Raw genomic sequence first — 17,703 nt, forward strand, 5'->3', positions numbered from 1 at the left:
ACCAAGTCCTCTCACTTAGTCGGCTGTGGCCCCTGCCTCTGGTCTGTGCAGCCTTGTCCCCTGCCCAGAGGGCCCTGGTGGCGAGGCTGGCAGCCTGGGCTCAGATGTGAGCTTGCTGTGGGGTTCCATGTAGAGCTTTGCTCCTCCTGGGGCTCCCAACCCGCTTCTTCGCAGCTCCCCTTCTCAAGGAGCCCAAGCCCTGCCCACATGTGAGGGCCTGCTCCCTGGAGGCCTCCTCTAACTCCCCAGCCCACAGGGATGGACCCAGGATCCCCACATCTTAGACTCCATGGGGGACTTGGCCAAAGAGCACCTGGGGGAAAGTCAGTGTGACCTTTGTCCCTCCCTTTTGGATAGACACAGCCACCCTTTCTCCCCACCCCAGCAGCAGGGCTGTTGCTCAGTGACCCAGAAAAGCAGAGGCAGGTGTCATTTTTTATTGCGGAGTCCACACTGTGGGTGCTGGGGCCCCTCCCACTGAGGGAAGGCTGAGCCTTTAGCCGGGGCTGGCCACCTGGCCACCTATGAGTCCATTCTCCTTCTGTCCCCTTAATCTCAGGCTGAGCATTTGCACTGGATCTCTGGGGGCCTGTAAGTCCTCCTCAACCTTCATCGCCCACTATCATGTGCTTGAGAGCATCACAAGTCAGTAGCAATGAGCCAGGTGGGTGGTGGGTCACCTGGCGCAGCAGGCCTGGGGCTCGGGTCCCAGCCCAGCAGCTGTGGAGTCCCAGGTGGAGGCAGGGGTGGTGGCCCCGACTGCACCGCCCTCAGGCTCAAGGTCCAGGCCCTCGTAGATGGTGGGGAGTGAGGTGCGCTGGCTCAGCTGCCGGCGCAGGCCGACCAGCAGGGGCTGGGGCAGGGAAGCCACATCCACGTTGTTGCCCAGGTCCACCCAGGCCAATGCAGGAAACTTGGTGGTGTCCTTGATGGCATCAGTGAGCTTGCGGGCAGTGGCCCGCGTCAGTTGGTTGCCGTTGAGCAGGAGCTGGGTGAGGCGGGGCAGCACCCACAGGCTGGGCAGCAGCAGGTGCAGCAGCTCATCACTCAGGCCCGTGAAGCTCAGGTCCAGCACCGCCAGCACAGCACCATGGCTGCTCAGGCAGCGTGTGATGTGTTGCACATCCCGTGTCGACAGCGGGATGCCTGAGAGGTCCACAGTCTCCCCTGCCAGCAGAGTCTTCTGGAGGCTGCTCTTGAGGCTACAGGAGGGTGGCAGGTGGGGATGGACTAGGCAACCAGGCAGTCCCCCCACCGACCACAGACAGTGACCTGTCGGGAACAGCCCAGGCCTACAGTCCGGCAAAGCCAGATTCAAACTGTCTCTCGTGTTTTTTTGAGACAAAGATTCGCTCTTGTTGCCCAGGCTGGAGTGCAGTGGCACAATCTCAGCTCGCCGCAACCTCTGCCTCCCGGATTCAAGCGATTCTCCTGCTTCAGCTTCCCAAGTAGCTGGGATTATAGACGTGCCACCATGCCTGGCTAATTTTGTATTTTTAGTAGAGACGGGGTTTCTTCATGTTTGTCAGGCTGGTCTCGAACTCCTGACCTCAGGTGACCTGACCGCCTCAGCCTCCCAAAGTGGTGGGATTACAGGCGTAAGCCACCACGCCTGGCCCAAACTGTCACTTTCTAAGTGGGTGGCCATGGGCAATGCTCAGAGCCTCAGTTTCCCCTTTGGTGAAAATGGGACGTAGTTGTTTTGAGGATTAAATACACACACAGTAAGGCTCTATCTTCATGAACTATTATTTGAAATCTCACTGTGTGCCCAGCATCCCACACCTGTTTTATTGACGTCTCACTTATTTTTCAGATAAGTGAAGTAACTCTTCCATGGCCACACACCACTAAGCAGGGAACCAGGTCCCCAAACTGAGATGCTCTGACTCTTGAGCCCACATGTTTTTTTCCCTGTGCCCCTTCTGAGTTCGATTCTTTTAGGGTAGGGAGCAATTCTCCTACAAAGGGACAGCTATTAGGCTGTACAGGGCACCGGGGATAGAGAGGGACAGGCCCAGGGTAGTGAGAGGGGAGGTCCTGGGTGTGCAGGCTGGGGACATGCCCTGGGGGAGGGCTCCCTGTGTTTTCTCAGAAGGGAAGTTCAGAGACTGAGAAGGACCCCCCTCCACCAACCCTCTAGGTCTCTCCCCGGTTATCTAAACAGAGCTCACTAGGCAGACAGGCCTTTTGGGGGACTGACAGCAGTAAGCACACCCTCAGGACCCAGACCAGCCATGGCAGGGAACAACCTTGTGGGGTCCAAGCTCAGCGTGGCCTGTTAGGCCCAAGGTGGGACAGGGTGGAGGGCAGACGGGGAGGCCTGCTAGGGTAAGCGCCCGGCAGCAGTTCAGGCCCCTGGGCCTGGGTGCCTGTGGCCAGCTCTGGACTGCGCCTATGTGTGAGGCTCCATGGATGCAGTCACTCCAGGATGGAGTGTCTGAGAGGGACCCATGGCAGAGGGAGCTATTGGGCAGCCACGGAAGCCTCAGCTTTAGGCAGCCTGGCAGTGGCAAAGAATTCCCAACAGGGTACAAGAAAATCAGGGTAGAGTGTGGCCTTAGGCAAGCCACTTCTCTGAACCTCAGTTTCCTTCCCTCTAAAATGAGAATCACGATCTAGAATCTGCCTCCCCTGCATCCTGTTGGGAAGTCTCAGCTTAAGATGCCTGCTGAGGTCACCTTGGCTGTTGGGTGGAGGGGCGGGGTGTCCAGGCCGTGTAATAGGCCAGGGATTGAGAGACATGTGAATGGCAGGAGGCAGGACCGTCCTGTGGGAAACGGCAAACGGGTCACTCAGAGGGTGCAGCTTGGCTTGGGGAGCATCTGCTGCCATGGGCCAGGCTGACTTCCAGGGTAGGGCCTTCATGCGGACCAGGTGAGGGCCTCACCACGTGGGATTTCAGCACCAGCCTCTTGGTGAGAGTACAGGTGTCAACCTGAGAAGGGACCTTGGAGCAGCAGTGGGGAGGGGCACTGGCTGGGCTACCCTTACCAGCTCTGGGTCTTCCTCTGGCGCAGGCTGGACCCTTGCTGCTGCTTTGAGTGAGGGGTGAGGTGGTAGATGAGCTGTTGGCAGATCTTGTCTGAGGACTTCCAAAGCTTGTAGTCCTGTGGGACGGCAGTGTCACTATGGTGAATCTGAGCCCCTCCTGCCCACCTCAGGGCCTTGGGGAGAGGCCTGGGCAGCCAAGTGTGTGTGTGAGCACAGCCGTGCACCATGCATCACCGAGTTGCCCACCAGGGCCTCCCCCTCCCACCCCCCAAACCGGCTGTGGCCTGGCACAGAGCCAGGGGAGGCTGCCCTCTGGGAGCTGGACAGGCTGGTCTAGTCCCGCAGTGCCCGGCGGGAGGAAGCACAGACAATGGGCCCTTGTTCCCTGTCCTCAGGCCCAGGGCCAGCGTCTCGGGCTATCAGCCGGCTGCCTGCCCACCCTCAGCACCCTTCGGGGACTTGCCACAGGGGAAGGAAGCCAGACCAGGCCCCTCGAGGGAGCCCTGCTCCACTGACGCCAATTCCAGGGAGTAGGAACAAGCCAGGTCAGCATGTTCTTCTTCCTCTCACTCTCCAAGCGAGACTGCACCTGCGGGGTCTGGGTCTGGGCTGACAGGGCTGGGGGATGTAATGTTTTACAGCACCACCACCTGGCTCTCTCTTAGTCCTAACTGGGCTCCTGCAGAGGCCCAGCTCAGGGTGGAATCCAGGGTGCACGGCCCACAAAGCTGGCACTGAGCATGCTCCACTGCATCCTTTATCCAGTCCCTCTGTGAACAGCCCCAGGAGCAGGCGGCACACACAGCAGCTGCAAGCCCTGGCCGTTCCTATGATGGCTGTGGGCTAGGCGCAGAGTCCTAGGGGCCGACTGTGCACAGACCTGGGCATTCAGAGCTGGCAGGGCCCAGAGCGGATACCCTTGTTTTGGTGGGGGACTCACTGTGACTAGGAGTCTGGGTCCGGTGGCTGGTCACAGCCACACATCCTGGGGCTGTGTTGATGCTCATGGCAGGACATCTGCAGATGCCATCAGAGTGGGGTTCTGGGCAGCTGTGGGGTGGAGGCTGCAGGTGGCAAACTCCACCCCAGCAATGAGGAGGGCCTTGCTTATGACCCCAGCTGTTGTGGGGGAAAGCAGTGAGCACCCGTCCCCAAGGGTGTCTGTACAGGATGGAGACCGGTGGACAGACGGGGGCTCTAGCCGAGAGCAGCTCTCTTCTGGCCCAGGAACTCAGAGGCTGGGAGTTTGTTTCCGTTGGTGGATTTCTCAGAACAGTCTGTGACCCGCAGGGTCCCCGTATGACTTCTGCCCAGCTAGAGTCTCCCTGGCCTGGGTCCCCAGGCCTGGCGCACAGTGCTGCCACACAGAAAATGGGTCTGCCCAGGACTCTGAGGGTCCTGCAAAGCACAGCTCATGCTTGCTCTAGCTGGTGGCCAGCCTAATATACTGATGCTGGCAGCAGGTCTCAGACAGGGACAGTGACTTGCCTAAGGCCACGCAGCAAGCCGCAGAAGGACCTAGCCTCCCAGTCCCCAGCCCTGGGCTCTGCTGGCCCCTATCCACCACAGTGCCCAGCCCAGGGCCCGTGCCTGCCAGCCTCACCTTCTTGGGGCACTGCAGGTCCCGGGCCAGGTTCACAAGCAGGTCATGGGAGATGGGGTCGACCAGGTTGAGGAAGGCCACATCTCTGTAGAGGATGTCGGGAAGGAGGGTTCTCTCAAGGCCCAGGTCCTGTGAGTGGTGAAGAGAGAGCTGAGTGATCCCGTTGGGTCTCCCATCTCCAGGCCCCACCCCAGCCAGCCAGATGCTGCTTATGCCCATTCCTGTCTCTCCATCTCCTCCCTAAGGCTGGCTAGATTCTCCCCACAGGCGGCCATGGGCCAACTGTCCGGTGGCGGGTGGCCCCTTTCTTTTTATGCTTATTTATTTTTTGAGACAGGGTCTCGCCCTGTCACCCAGGCTAGAGTGCAGTGGCGTGATCTCGGTTCAGTGTAACATCTGCCTCCTCAAGGAATCCTCCCACTTCAGCCTCCTGAGGAGCTGGGGCTGTAGACAGGCACCACTATGCTCAGCTAATTAAAAAAAAAAAGTTTTATAGAGATAGGGTCTCACTATTTTGCCCAGGCTGGTCTCAAACTCCTGGGCTCAAGCGATCCTCCCGAAGTGCTGGGATTACAGGTGTGAGCCACTTGGCCTTGGTGGACCCTTTGGATAAGTAGAGGGGAGGGACATGGGAGCGCTCAGGGAAGTGGTAAGTGAATCCCAGAACCCTTAGACCAGTTCCCTCGAGGTAAAGTGTTATGCTGTGACACTGCCTTCTCTGGGGTTAGGGCTTGTCAGTGGGATTCTTTGGGGTCTTTCCTCTTATGGTGGGGGGTTTGCTGTTCTTATGACCCCTCAAATTCCTCTGTGCCCCAGTGTTCCCTTCAGACCCTTTGCCTTCCCACCTATCCCTTGGTTTTCCTGAGCTGCGGCCAGCATCTGTTTGCAGACAGGTCTGGATCCTTCCCTTGGGGGCAGACCTCTCTCTCAGATGTCTCAAAGGCATGCTACCCTGAAGCCGACCTCACCACCCATGCCCCAGCTCAGTACAGGGCACCTCCATGCCCATCTTCCCAGGCACTGGGGCCAGAAGCTCTGGAACCCCCCAGCACTCTTCCGTCCTTCCCTCTCCCCCAGCTCACCTAGTCATCCCTTCTCTCTCCCCACCACTCCTGCCAAGATTCAGGCCTCCAGCCTCCTCTCCTACCCATCCCTCACCCCACCACCTGCACAGAACTGCCCTGGCCTTCCTGCCTCACTCCTCCACTTTCTCCTCCTGTCTACTCCCACAGGACTGCTGTGGGGCTGAACACTCTTTCAGAGGGTCTTTTTTTGAGACGGAGTTTTGCTCTTGTTGCCCGGGCTGGGGTGCAATGGTGCGATGTCGGCTCACCACAACGTCTGCCTCCCGGGTTCAAGCAATTCTCCTGCCTCAGCCTCCTGAGTAGCTGGGATTGCAGGCATGCGCCACCACACCCAGCTAATTTTGTATTTTTAGTAGGGAAGGGGTTTCTCCATGTTGGTCAGGCTGGTCTCCAACTCCCGACTTCAGGTGATCCGCCTGCCTCGGCCTCCCAAAGTGCTGGGATTATAGGCGTGAGCCACTGCATCTGGCCCAGAGGGTCTCTTTAGAGGACATATTGAGAGCTGATGGGGCAGCCACAGCCAGGAGGGGCCTCTAGACCCCATGTGGGCCTTCTCCAATCCATAGATGATGTGCTCTGTGCGTGGGTCCCAAGCACAGGAAGTTGGGCCAGGCAGGGGAGTCCGTGGGTCACAGCTGCAGGGTCCCTGCAGGTTATGGAGCAGGATAGGCCCCTGGCTGGACCTCAAATCCCAACCTCTGAGACAGAAAGAGGTGGTTTCTGAGGATCCTTCTTTCCCTCCAGTTTCCCAGCTAAAATGCCCAACTGGTGTCTTGGGCTCCAGACGGCATCCCAGACTGAGATCTGTGCCTCTGGTTGTCTGGCTGATTCAGTGCTGCTCTGCTGTTTGCCACAGATGCCAGCTAGGGAAGATCCAGGAGGAAGGCTGGCTGATGAGCCTGGCAGACCCAGACAGGGCCCCAGACCGCAACCTGCCAGCCAGACTTCCATGGGTCTAGACAGCTCCTCTTAAAGGGACAGCTCCATTTTTCCAGCCTGCTGAACCCAGAGTTGGAGGAGGTGGAGAAGGGAAGAGAGGAAGAAGGGCTCTGGCCCTGGCTTGCCCCACATTTTCTCTGTGGGCCCTGGGATGACCACTTCGCTCCATGCCTCAGTTTCCCCATTTCTAATTACCTTCTGCAGGCCAAACGCCTGTATGGCTGACTTCCTGCTCACAGGATGGGGCAGGTAGTGGTGGTAGCTGCTGTAGGGGGTGGGGACGAGGTGGTGAGGGAAGTGGCATGCCCAGGTGATTGGGGATACCAGCATCCTGGGACAACCCAGGGGTTGGGATCTGGGTTTAGTGTACCTGGTGTGTGTAGGAGCAGAGCCACCACTGGACCGAGTGTTGTGATGCACAGATGATGGGGGTGTGTACTCTAAAGGCATGAGCTGCCTGTTGGAGAACTGGTGATGCATGTGGTGGCTATCTGTGGGCTGCCATGGTGACTTGGGGTGAGGCTGCATCCATAGACCAGCCCTGGGTCCTCTCTCCACGGTCCACTGCCTCCCGGATCCTGGAGGAGGAGGAAGCTACCCTCTTCCATTGTCTCTCAATACAAGATGATTCGACCTCACTTGCCACTCCTCCCGGGCCCCTCCCATCTTGCCAGGGCCCGAATTTGGGCTCTTAGCTCCAGGCTACCGGGCCACCCTCAACACACACAACTCCTCTCAAACCCCAGAGACCTGGACACACTCAGCGGCCCCCTCCTCCACACACGGTCCGCCGACCTCACCCAGCCCTCACTCCAGGCGGTCGCCCTCTCGCCCACGCAAGACCCCGCGCGCTGCAGCCTGTCGCGCCCTCGGAACCCGCCCGCGCGCGCCAGACACCAGCTCCGCCTCGCCTCCCGGCCGATACAGGCCCACAACCCATAGGCCCGCGCCTCCCAGACCCCCAGACCCTCCCTGGCCGCCAGCCCCCGGGCGGACGGCTCCTTCTCTCGCCTGGCGCAGGAGGCGCAGCAGCTGCCGGGCGCGCTCCGGCCGCCGCTCGCGGAGCGTGGACTGGATCTCGCGGAGCCACCGCACCCGGCGCTCGTAGGGCGCGCGCCCGCAGCCGGCCGCCGCCCCGGCCTCGGAGCCAGCCTCGGGCCCGGCCCGCCGGCCCAGCCGCGAGCCCATGGCCGCGGCGCGACGGTCGCCGAACCCACAGGAGGGCGGGCTGCCTGCGCCCCGCTCCCGGGACCGCCCCTAGTCGCCCCGCCCCCAACCACCGCGGCCCAGCCCCGTCCGGGTCCGAAGGCTGAGCGCCCGCCCCATCCCGCACCGGAGCGAGGCCAGTGGGTTCCTCGGTTTGGCCTGATCTCACTGGAGGAGGCCCTGCCTGCGTCAGTCTTGGCGCTAGAACCCGAGGGCCTGAAGCCGCCAGGGAAGACGCGGAGCTCGGCCGAGAGGAGGTGGCTTTTGGCACCTCTTTACTCTCTGGCCCCAGTGCTGACTGGGGAATAGTGGCTTTGACGGTGCAAAGAGCATTCTAGGCGGGGTGGGGGTTCTGCTGCGTGTACCAGTATTAGGTGTTGCCCCCATTGCTTTTAGAAATCTGCCCTGCAGGCCGGGCGCGGTGGCTCAAGCCTGTAATCCCAGCACTTTGGGAGGCCGAGGCGGGCGGATCACGAGGTCAGGAGATCGAGACCATCCTGGCTAACACAGTGAAACCCCATCTCTACTAAAAATACAAAAAAAAGAAATCTGCCCTGCATGGTGAATCTCCGTCTCTACTAAAATACAAAAATTAGGCCGGGCATGTTGGCTTACGGCTGTAATCCCAGCACTTTGGGGGGCCGAGGCAGGCGGAATCTGAGGTCAGGAGTTCGAGACCGGCCTGGCTAACATGGTGAAACCACATTTTTACTGAAAATATAAAAAATTGGCTGGGCGCGGTGGCTCACGCTTGTAATCCCAGCACTTTGGGAGGCCGAGGCGGGCGGATCACGAGGTCAGGAGATCGAGACCACGGTCAAACCCCGTCTCTACTAAAAATACAAAAAATTAGCCGGGCGTGGTGGCGGGCGCCTGTAGTCCCAGCTACTCGGAGAGGCTGAGGCAGGAGAATGGCGTGAACCCAGGAGGCGGAGCTTGCAGTGAGCCGAGATGGCGCCACCGCACTCCACCCTGGGTGACAGAGCAAAACTCTGTCTCAAAAAAAAAAGAAAAGAAAAGAAAAAATCTTCTCTGCAACTGGCGGTTGTGGTGTAGGACCTGCTCACGCTACATGGACACTCCTGCACTGGCAAATATTTACTGCCTCCTGCTTCTTGGTTTGGGGCAGGCCCCCACCTCTGACCCCAGCCTGGGAAATAAACCGGATGAAGAGTCAGGTTAACCGTTAAGCCCAGCTCTGGGCAAGCTGGCAGCAGGCAGGCTGTATCTGCCGCTGGCTTCAGTCTGCCTCCCTGACAAGGTGTGGGGGTGGTGGCAGGCAGAGTGAGATGGGGGCCCTGGCTCCTCTGAGGACCAGGGTGAGGTACGGAGCCACCCAGCTCAAGGAGTATCCCACTTCCCAAGGCTCCCTCAGCAGAAGCCCAGGTCTCTGCTGGAGGCGTGCTGGGCCCCTGCAGCCCCAATCCCGGCTCTGGGACCCTCACATCTCCTGCGTGGGGGACGTTTGAGGCACTGATCTGCAGTCCCCACTTCTCCAAGCAAGGAGCACGTGTCTAGCCTGTGAGGACGGGTACCTGTTGTGCAGGAAGGGCTGAGCACTGTCTGAGAGCATATAGTGAGGGACGACAGCCAAGCTCCCGTGTGTGTGTGTGTGTGTGTGTGTGTGTGTGTGTGCTAATTACCCTATGAAGATTCAAGGTTCCTTCCTTTGGGTTAAGCACTGCCTGCCCAGAGATGGCAGTGGGGAGAGGGCAGGGTGCTAGGCTCTGTCATCCTGTGGGGCTGGGCCCCGAGACAAGGCAGAGGACAGCAGGATGTCTTAGCCCCTTGACCATCCACGGACCCCGAACCCCTGCTGGAGCAGTGCTTGCACCGCCTTCTCCCCTGGCACCTGCCAGCTGGACCCAACAGCCTCTCCTCCCGCTCCAGTGCAGCCAGTATTGTCCTGGGGCCACCTTGGCACCACAGGTTTCCTCCCTGGCAAACCTGCATTACGGCCTTGCCTGCCCTCCCCCAGGGCCAAGGCGCTGTTGCTGAACTGAAGTGGCAACCAACCCGGTCAGAACTTTAAGCTGCAGCCCCGGTGCCCCAGAGATGTCCTAGACCCCCTGCCCAGAGCAGGCAGCCCGGTAAGCCCTCCTCCTCTTCCCCTGCAGCCTCAGGGCTGGAGCCAGAGCTGGGAGGGCTGCCAGATCCTGACCATATCCTCCCAGAGGCTGAGCCAGGCCTGGGCACTGTCCCCTCAAATGTGAGAATACTGGGCAGGGGGAGGAGAGGAAGGAGGGAGTGGAGGGCTGAGCCTGGAGGCATGAAAGGGGCAACCTAGGCAGCGGTATGGGGGAGTGCCCAGAGCTTAGAGTCCTGTGGAAGGCAGAGAACTGCCCCAGCCCCCGCCTCTCATCCCCCACCCTCTGTGTCCCTGGCCGAGAGGTTCCTGGAGGACTTTTTTCCAGCAAAACAGGGAGGGTGGCGTCTGGGCCTACATCCTTGGATAGGCTTTTCTCTGCCTGCTTGCGGGGCGCCTAGGGTGAGTGGGCTTTTGGAGACAATTTCTGGCCTAACCTGACTTGGACAGCAGCCCCCAGAGGCAGAGCTATCCCCTCAGGCATGGGGGCATGATTCTACCTCGCCAGCCCGCATGTGTTCTTCACAGAAGGCTGCTGGCCCCTCTCCCTGGGGTTACCCTGAGCAGCAGAGCTGTGTTTGTTGAGACTCCATGGGGTGGAGGGATTGCGATGTTGTCCTCTCAGTTCCCAGGGCTGATGTGGGAGCTCAAGGGCTTGCCCTGGATTCTTTCGGGTAGCCCTGCCATCCCTAGGGAGTCAGTGAGGTGGGAGGTTGGGGGCTGGAGAATCAGGTAGGGAGGACACAGCTAGACCTCAGGCCCTGATGGGAACGTACTAGGCTCCAAGTGGGACCTGCCAGGAGACAAGAACTGATGACAGTCACACCTTTGGAGTCTCAAGCCCTCTGCCACCCATGCAGTGGCCTAGTTCAAATGACAGGAACACAAGGTCCAGCTGGCCCAATGGGCAGGTAGAGGGCTCCAGCCAGGGCTGGAACTGGCCTTGCACTGCCTCTGGGCCCTTCTCTACCCACCCAGTGGTATTGTTCAAGCCCAGGAGGGAAAAAGGCCAGCTCAGGGTTAATGTTACCTCAGCAAGTAGCTGGGTGGCACTGAGCCTCCTGGTAGCCACTGCAAAAAAGGATACAGAATGGTTTGAGGGCATTCACTAGGAGGAAGGAAGCAGATGGATACTCTATGGAGACAGCATGTCCCCTGCACTTGCTCTATAGTGACGGGTTGTCAACCTTCTGCAGGGCCAGGAATTGTCATGAGGCTGTAGTAGGCAGCAGAGCTTGGCAGGGTGGGGTGAGATCACAGGTATAGGCTCAGGGCCTGGATTCAAATCCCCTGGGCTGCCACCTGTTGGATGTGTAACCATAGACAGAGTAAGGACCTGCCATAGCAAATTACTCAAAGCCACTTCTGTGGCTTAAAGCAACAGAATAGTTCTGGAGGCTAGAAGTCTGAAATCCAAGTATAGGCCAAGCCACATGCCCTCTGAGGACTCCAGGGGCAGATACTTCTTTTTTTTTTTTTCTTTTTTTTTTTTTTTGAGGCAGAGTCTCGCTCTGTCGCCCAGGCTGGAGTGCAGTGGCGCGGTCTCGGCTCACTGCAAGCTCTGCCTCCCGGGTTCACGCCATTCTCCTGCCTCAGCCTCTCCAAGTAGCTGGGACTACAGGCGCCCGCCACTACGCCCGGCTAATTTTTTGTATTTTTAGTAGAGACGGGGTTTGACCGTGGTCTCGATCTCCTGACCTCGTGATCCGCCCGCCTCGGCCTCCCAAAGTGCTGAGATTACAAGCGTGAGCCACCGCGCCCGGCCGGAAGATCCTTCTTTGCCTCTTCAGCTTCTGGTGGCTCCTGGCAATCCTTGGCCTTCCTTGGCTGCAGCTGCATCAGTCCAGTCTCTGAAACCATCTACCCTGTGTGTCTGTGTGGACTTCACATGGCCTTCCTTATTTATGCAGTGGGGTCTCACAAGACCAGGCTGGTCTTGAACTCCTGGGTCCAAGCAGTCCTCCTGCCTCAGCCTCCCAAGTAGCTGGGATTATGGGTAAATGCTGCCATGCCCGGCTCACATGGCCTCTTTGTAAGAATTCTAGTGCCTGGGTGCGGTGGCTCACGCCTGTAATCCCAGCACTTTTGGAGGCCAAGGCGGACGGACCATGAGGTCAGGAGATTAAGGCCATCCTGTCTAACATGGTGAAACCCTGTCTCTACTAAAATACAAAAAAAAAAAATAAATAAATTAGCCAGGTGTGGTGACATGTGCCTGTAGTCCCAGCTACTTGCGAGGCTGAGGCGGGGGAATCGCTTGAACCCGGGAGGCAGAAGTTGCAATGAGCTGAGATTGCGTGACTTCACTCTAGCCTGGTGACAGAGCGAGACTCTGTCTCAAAAAAAAAAAAAAAAAAAAAAGATCTGAAGCTACTGGATTTAGGGCTCATTCATTCTTTTTTTAATTTTTAATTTTTTTTTTTTGAGACAGAGTCTCACTCTGTTGCCCAGGCTGGAGTGCAATGGCACGATCTTGGCTCACTGCAACCTCCACCTCCCAGGTTCAAGCGATTCTCCTGCCTCAGCCTTCCAAGTAGCTGGGATTACAGGTGCCCGCCACCACGCCCAGCTAATTTTTGTATTTTTATTAGAGACAGGGTTTCACCATATTTGTCAGGCTGGTCTTGAACTCCTGACCTCAGGTGATCCACCCCTGTCAGCCTCCCAAAGTGTTGGGATTACAGGCGTGAGCCACCGTGCCCGACAGGGCTCATTCATTCTAATCCCATATCATCTCATCTTAACTAATTACTTATGTAGAGACTCTATTTCCAAATAAGGTCATGTGAGAAAAAAACAACTCAAACTGTGTTTTTTGGCCTGGCGTGGTGGCTCACACTTATAATTCCAGGACTTTGGGAGGCTAAGGTGGGCAGATCACTTGAGGCTAGGAGTTTGAGACCAGCCTGGCCAACGTAGCAAAACCCCATCTTTACTAAAAAATACAAAAAAATACAAAAATTAGCGGGGTGTGGTGGCATGTGCCAGTAGTCCCAGCTACTCAGGAGGCTGAGGCAGGAGAATTGCTTGAACCTAGGAGTCGGAGGTTTCAGTGAGCCGAGATAGCACCACCGCATTCCAGCCTGAGTGACAGAGTGAGACTCCATCTCAAAACACACACACACACATACACACACACAACTGTGTTTCGCCTCTGTTCTCACAAGACAACAATCATCACAGAAGACTTCTGTAACCACATGTGTGGATTCTCCCACACACCCAGCAAGAATCAGTTGTGCAGCAGACGCCAGCTGGTGTCTTCCAGTTCAACTCAATTCTGATGCTGTCTACCTGGAGATGGCCTCAGAAACCACAGGTTGAGGGCGTGGTTCCACAAGACCACCCCCAATCCCACCAGTCACAAGTCTGGGCATTGGGAACATTTGACTAACCAGCTTCTAGTTGGGGTTCCAAGGCCCCCTCTTTGGGTTCAATTAATTTGCTAGAGCAGCTCACACAACTCAGGGAGACCTGTTTATCCGTTTATTTCAAAGGATGTTTTATTTTATTTTCTCCTCAGACATACTTTATCATCCCTTAAAGTCAGTAACTCAAAAGAAACTTTAAAAGCCATAAATAGGCCGGACACGGTGGCTCACACCTGTAATCCCAGCACTTTGGGAGGTCAAGGCAGGTGGATCACTTGAGGTCAGGAGTTGGAGACCAGCCTGGCCAACATGGTGAAACCCTGTCTCTACTAAAAGTACAAAATTAGCTGGGTGTGGTGGCAGGAGCCTGTAATCCCAGCTACTCGGGAGGCTGAGGCAGGAGAATCATCGGTTGAACCCGAGAGGCGCAAATTGCAGTGAGCTGAGATCTCACCTCTGCACTCCAACGTGGGCAACAGAGCGAGAGTGAGACTCTGTCTCAAAAAAAAAAAAAAACAAAAAAAAGATAAAGTCTACAAATAAACAGTCAAATGAAGAGATACATAGGGTGAGGACTGGAAGACTCCCAAGTATGGAAGTTTCTGTCCTGGTGGAGTTGGACACATGGATGAGTTGGTTTTTTTTGTTGTTGTTGCCCAGGCTGGAGTACAGTGGCACTATCTCAGCTCACTGCAGCCTCTGCCTCCCGTGCTCAAGTGATCCTCCCCCCTCAGCCTCCCAAGTAGCTGGGACCCCAGGCATGTGCCACTATGCCCAGCTAATTTTTTTATTTTTATAGAGACGGGGTCTCTCTATGTTGCCCAGGCTGGTCGTGAACTCCTGGGCTCAAGCCATCCACTCACCTCGCCCTCCCAAAGTGCTGGGATTATGGGCATGAGCCACTGCGCCTGGCCATGGATGAGTTCTTGTTCCCCTTCCTGTCAGCCTCCACATGAAACTCCCCAAACCCTGTCCTCTTGGGCCTTTTTAAAAAAAATTAATTAAAAAATTAAAGACAGGGTCTCACTGTGTTGCCCAGTCTGGTCTTGAACTCCTAGTCTCAAGTGATCCACCCACCTTGTCCTCCCATGGTGCTGGGATTACAAGATTAGAGATGCCAGCTGTCAGGTGGCTAGGTAGATTCAGTGTAAAGTCCTAGAAGATGCATTTTAGTAAAAACAGCTAGCCACCTGACAGCTGGCATCCATCCATTCAGTGAAGATTGTTGGGCACTGTGGATACTGTGGAGGAGGCAGCAGTCGCAGCCAGCCTGCAGAGTGAGGTGCAGTGCCGGAGGGCTTCAGGAGGAGGTGGCATTGTGATTGGTGTCTGAGGAGTGCCTCAGGCCATGACAATGGAGCTAGTGCAAAGTCCCAAAGACCTGGAAGGAGCAAGAGGAAAGGACAGTTCATATCCAGGCAACCCCCTCCAAAAAAAAAAAAAAAAAAAAAAAGAGGAAAGGACGGGCACCAGCAAGGTAGGACAACGGGGGCCTCTGGAGTGTTTTCTTCCCGGTTGGGGAGGGGTGTGCTCAGATTTGCATGCCAAGCACCTGGGCTGCAGTAGGGAAACAGCAGAGGGGCTGGGACCTGTGATTGGGAGTCTCCAGGTGAGAGAGTTGGCCTGTGGGGACTGGAGGTCAGGTGAGGCTGGGAGTGAGGTGTAGAGGTGGGAGCAGCTGGACATGACCAGTGAGGATGCAGGGGTGGCCGCCCCGGGCTAGACTCTGGCTGCTCTGGTGGCAGTTGCTTAGATCAAGCTTGGGCACGTCTGCCTGGCGCGTCTGAAACATTAGCCAGCAGGGCGCAGACTCGTCAGTGAGAGCATTCCTGAGCCCAGCATCCAAGGGAGGTCTGGAAGGTGCTGCTATGAGGCAGGCGGAGGTCCCCAAAAGTCCAGGTGAGAGCATGGCGTGCGTGGAAAGTGCTGCACAGTTTTGGCATCAGCGAAGTCACAGGGGCTGTGGGTGAACAGGTGGGCTTGGGCGTGTCACCAGGGAGGCCTGAGACAGGAGCGGGTTGGCTTTCCTGGAGATCAGGCTGTGGCATGGTGTCGGGACTGGGGCATGGACAGTCTTCCTCCACCCCCAGCCACTCCTTGGAGCTTTCAGACACTGCAGATAATTACCAGGTGATGTGATAAATACTACCTGTGGAGGGTGCCTTGGGCAGGGAGGACAGGGCGGCCAGGAGGGGGGCCCTTTGGGCCCCTGCTCTGAGCTGCTCATCAGGAAAGGGGAGAAGCTCCTACAGGCCCAGTGTCAGAGCCTAGCTAGACCCTGTGAGGACTCGAAAGTAGCAGGTGCTTCCTACAGTCTGTGCATGGTCATCTCAGGGAATCCACCCAGCAACTGTTCTAGTTATCCCTGCTCTTCAGGCAGGAGACTGAGGCCAGGAAGGGAAAGGCTGCTGTGATATGCACACTATCTGTGGCTGGGGTTGAGTCTGAACCCAGGGACTCTAGGGCCCATGCCGTTGCCATTATCCCTCTGAGTTTGGGAGTTGGACTTGGTCCATCAAGTGCCAGGCCAGCCCTGCTGCTGGGTGCTCCCAGGCATTCACAAGCTGACAATTCTGAAGGGCCTACGCACTTGGCCATGCTGCAGACTGTGTCCTCACATCAAAGGTGGGTGCTGGAATAACAAGTGCTGCAAATGGCACTGGGGGTGTTGGCCAGGCTCTGGGGGCACAGGCACTCTGCCCATGCCCACAGTTGGCCTGTGCTGACCTCCCTCCATCACAGCTGAGTGGCACCAGCCCTTTCATTGAGCTGAAGTCTTCCTCCCATTTCTTCAGTGTGGTCTTTGTGGCTTGGAGAATCTGTGGTCAGGTACAGGATATGGGGTGGCCCCTGCTTCTCTGCTCTGTGACCTTAGGCAGTGGGCAGGATCTGAGGCCAGGCCCACCTGCAGCAGGTGTTACAAAGAGGCAAATTGGGGCTTAATGTTGGGAAGAACTTGCCAACCAACCACAGTCCCACTATCTTTGGAGGTAGTGAGCTCCCCATTGGGGAAGGTATGTAAGCCAACCTTTCTGGGATGCTAGAAGATCAGAGAGCAAACACTTGAGATTCTGTGATCCTAATATTGACTCAAATGCTATGATGCTTGGATCTGAAGTCAGTTTCATTTAGCCAGTTTACCAAGTGTCTCCTTGGTGCAGGACACCAGGGGACACAAAATGTCCTGGATAATATTGGGTTTCTGGCTCCCAGGAGTCCCTGAGATGTTGTTCCAGTGGTTCTGGAGTATGGGCCAGGCACGGCTTGCATCCGGACCCATCCACATTGCTGGATCATTGTGAGCCTCATGACTGCAGTTCGGGATGTCACGCCCCCATGTGCCCCCCGACCCCAACCCGCCATGGCCCTCACCATGGCCCACTAGGGCACGAGGCTTTCCGGATGATTCCTGGTACTCAGTGTGGTCAGTTTCCTGGACCTGTCAGTGGGGTGGGGCTGCAATGAGACACCAGTTACAGGAAGTGGTTTGCACAGCCTTCCTGGTGTCATGGGTCACTGTCCTGCCGAGTGGCTTTGGACAGGTCCCTTCCCCTCTCAGGCTGCAGGTTCCTATGCCAGGAGCTCCCTTCTTGCCCCACCAGGGCCTTGTTTTCCCAGATCCAGAGGTGGGGCAGATCCCAGCCCGTTGAAACAGACAGGGCTTTGGAGGCCACAGTGGGCCCATTTCTCAGAGGGGCAGTGTGGCTGGATGCTGAGCCAGGCACTGGATTGGCCCCTTGAGCCTCCTGTCTGGCCAAGGCCCCCGAGGCACTGTGGGCTGCTGGTGCCAGTACACAGGAGTGATAAGGAGATGAAAGTCACTGGGATGGTGGGGCGGCACCCGCCCCGGGCTGTGTTGGCAGCTGCCCCTGGCTGGAGGCCAGCTTGGCCCTGGAACGCTCCTCAAGGAACAAGGACACAAGAGAGCCAGCTCAGCCAGCCTCCACCTAGCGCCCCAATCAGTACTCCCTTCTTCCCATGACCCCTGCCCTCTGCCCAGCTCCTGTAACTGGCCAAGGAGCTAATGGACATCCACCAGGGTCTTAATGAGTGAGCCAGGGTTAATGGGTTACTGGGCCCGGTGACACATTCACCAACCTCCCAGGGCTCTCAACATCCAGACTGGCCTGGCCTTGAAGGTCTTAGCTCGGCCACCTCCTTTTCCAGCCTTGACACCTTGGGGCTCAGGAAGGGCCTAGGGTGGTCAAGAGGTCCCCTGCAGCCCTCATTGCCTGGAAAAGGCTCCATTTCCTGGCCTTCAGGCTCAGGTGGTTCCTTCTGCCTGGTAGGTCCTACCCAAATCCAATCCCAGCTCGGGCTGGATTCCCAAGGCCCCTATTCTGGCATCTGCCCCTTCCCTAGGGCTCTTCCCCCTGGGGTGACCATACTGTCTCATGCCCAGCCAGGTCAGGGCTCCTT

General features: G+C 57.4%; 2 protein-coding genes across 8 annotated transcripts in view; one reads left to right on the forward strand and one right to left on the reverse strand.

The window, feature by feature from the left end:
• Nucleotides 1-17,703, forward strand: part of GGT1 (gamma-glutamyltransferase 1) — a 49,095-nt gene that overhangs the window by 5,241 nt on the left and 26,151 nt on the right. The window contains exon 1 of one of the 7 annotated variants that reach the window (XM_055252318.2): nucleotides 3,519-3,539. The exons of the other annotated variants lie outside the window; for them this stretch is intronic. The gene's annotated coding sequence lies outside the window, so the exon portion shown is untranslated. Of the gene's footprint in view, nucleotides 1-3,518; nucleotides 3,540-17,703 lie in introns of those variants that run through there. 7 annotated transcript variants of the gene reach the window in all.
• Nucleotides 423-7,877, reverse strand: LRRC75B (leucine rich repeat containing 75B). The gene is made up of 4 exons (XM_055252354.2): nucleotides 7,633-7,877; nucleotides 4,598-4,726; nucleotides 2,995-3,110; nucleotides 423-1,202 (listed from the first exon to the last, which is right to left on the reverse strand). The coding sequence occupies exons 1-4, from the start codon at nucleotides 7,807-7,809 to the stop codon at nucleotides 677-679; spliced, it is 948 nt and encodes a 315-aa protein (XP_055108329.1). The 5' UTR covers nucleotides 7,810-7,877; the 3' UTR covers nucleotides 423-676.

Source organism: Symphalangus syndactylus, chromosome 18, assembly GCF_028878055.3.
Source record: "Symphalangus syndactylus isolate Jambi chromosome 18, NHGRI_mSymSyn1-v2.1_pri, whole genome shotgun sequence".
NCBI classification, from domain to species: Eukaryota; Metazoa; Chordata; class Mammalia; order Primates; family Hylobatidae; genus Symphalangus; species Symphalangus syndactylus.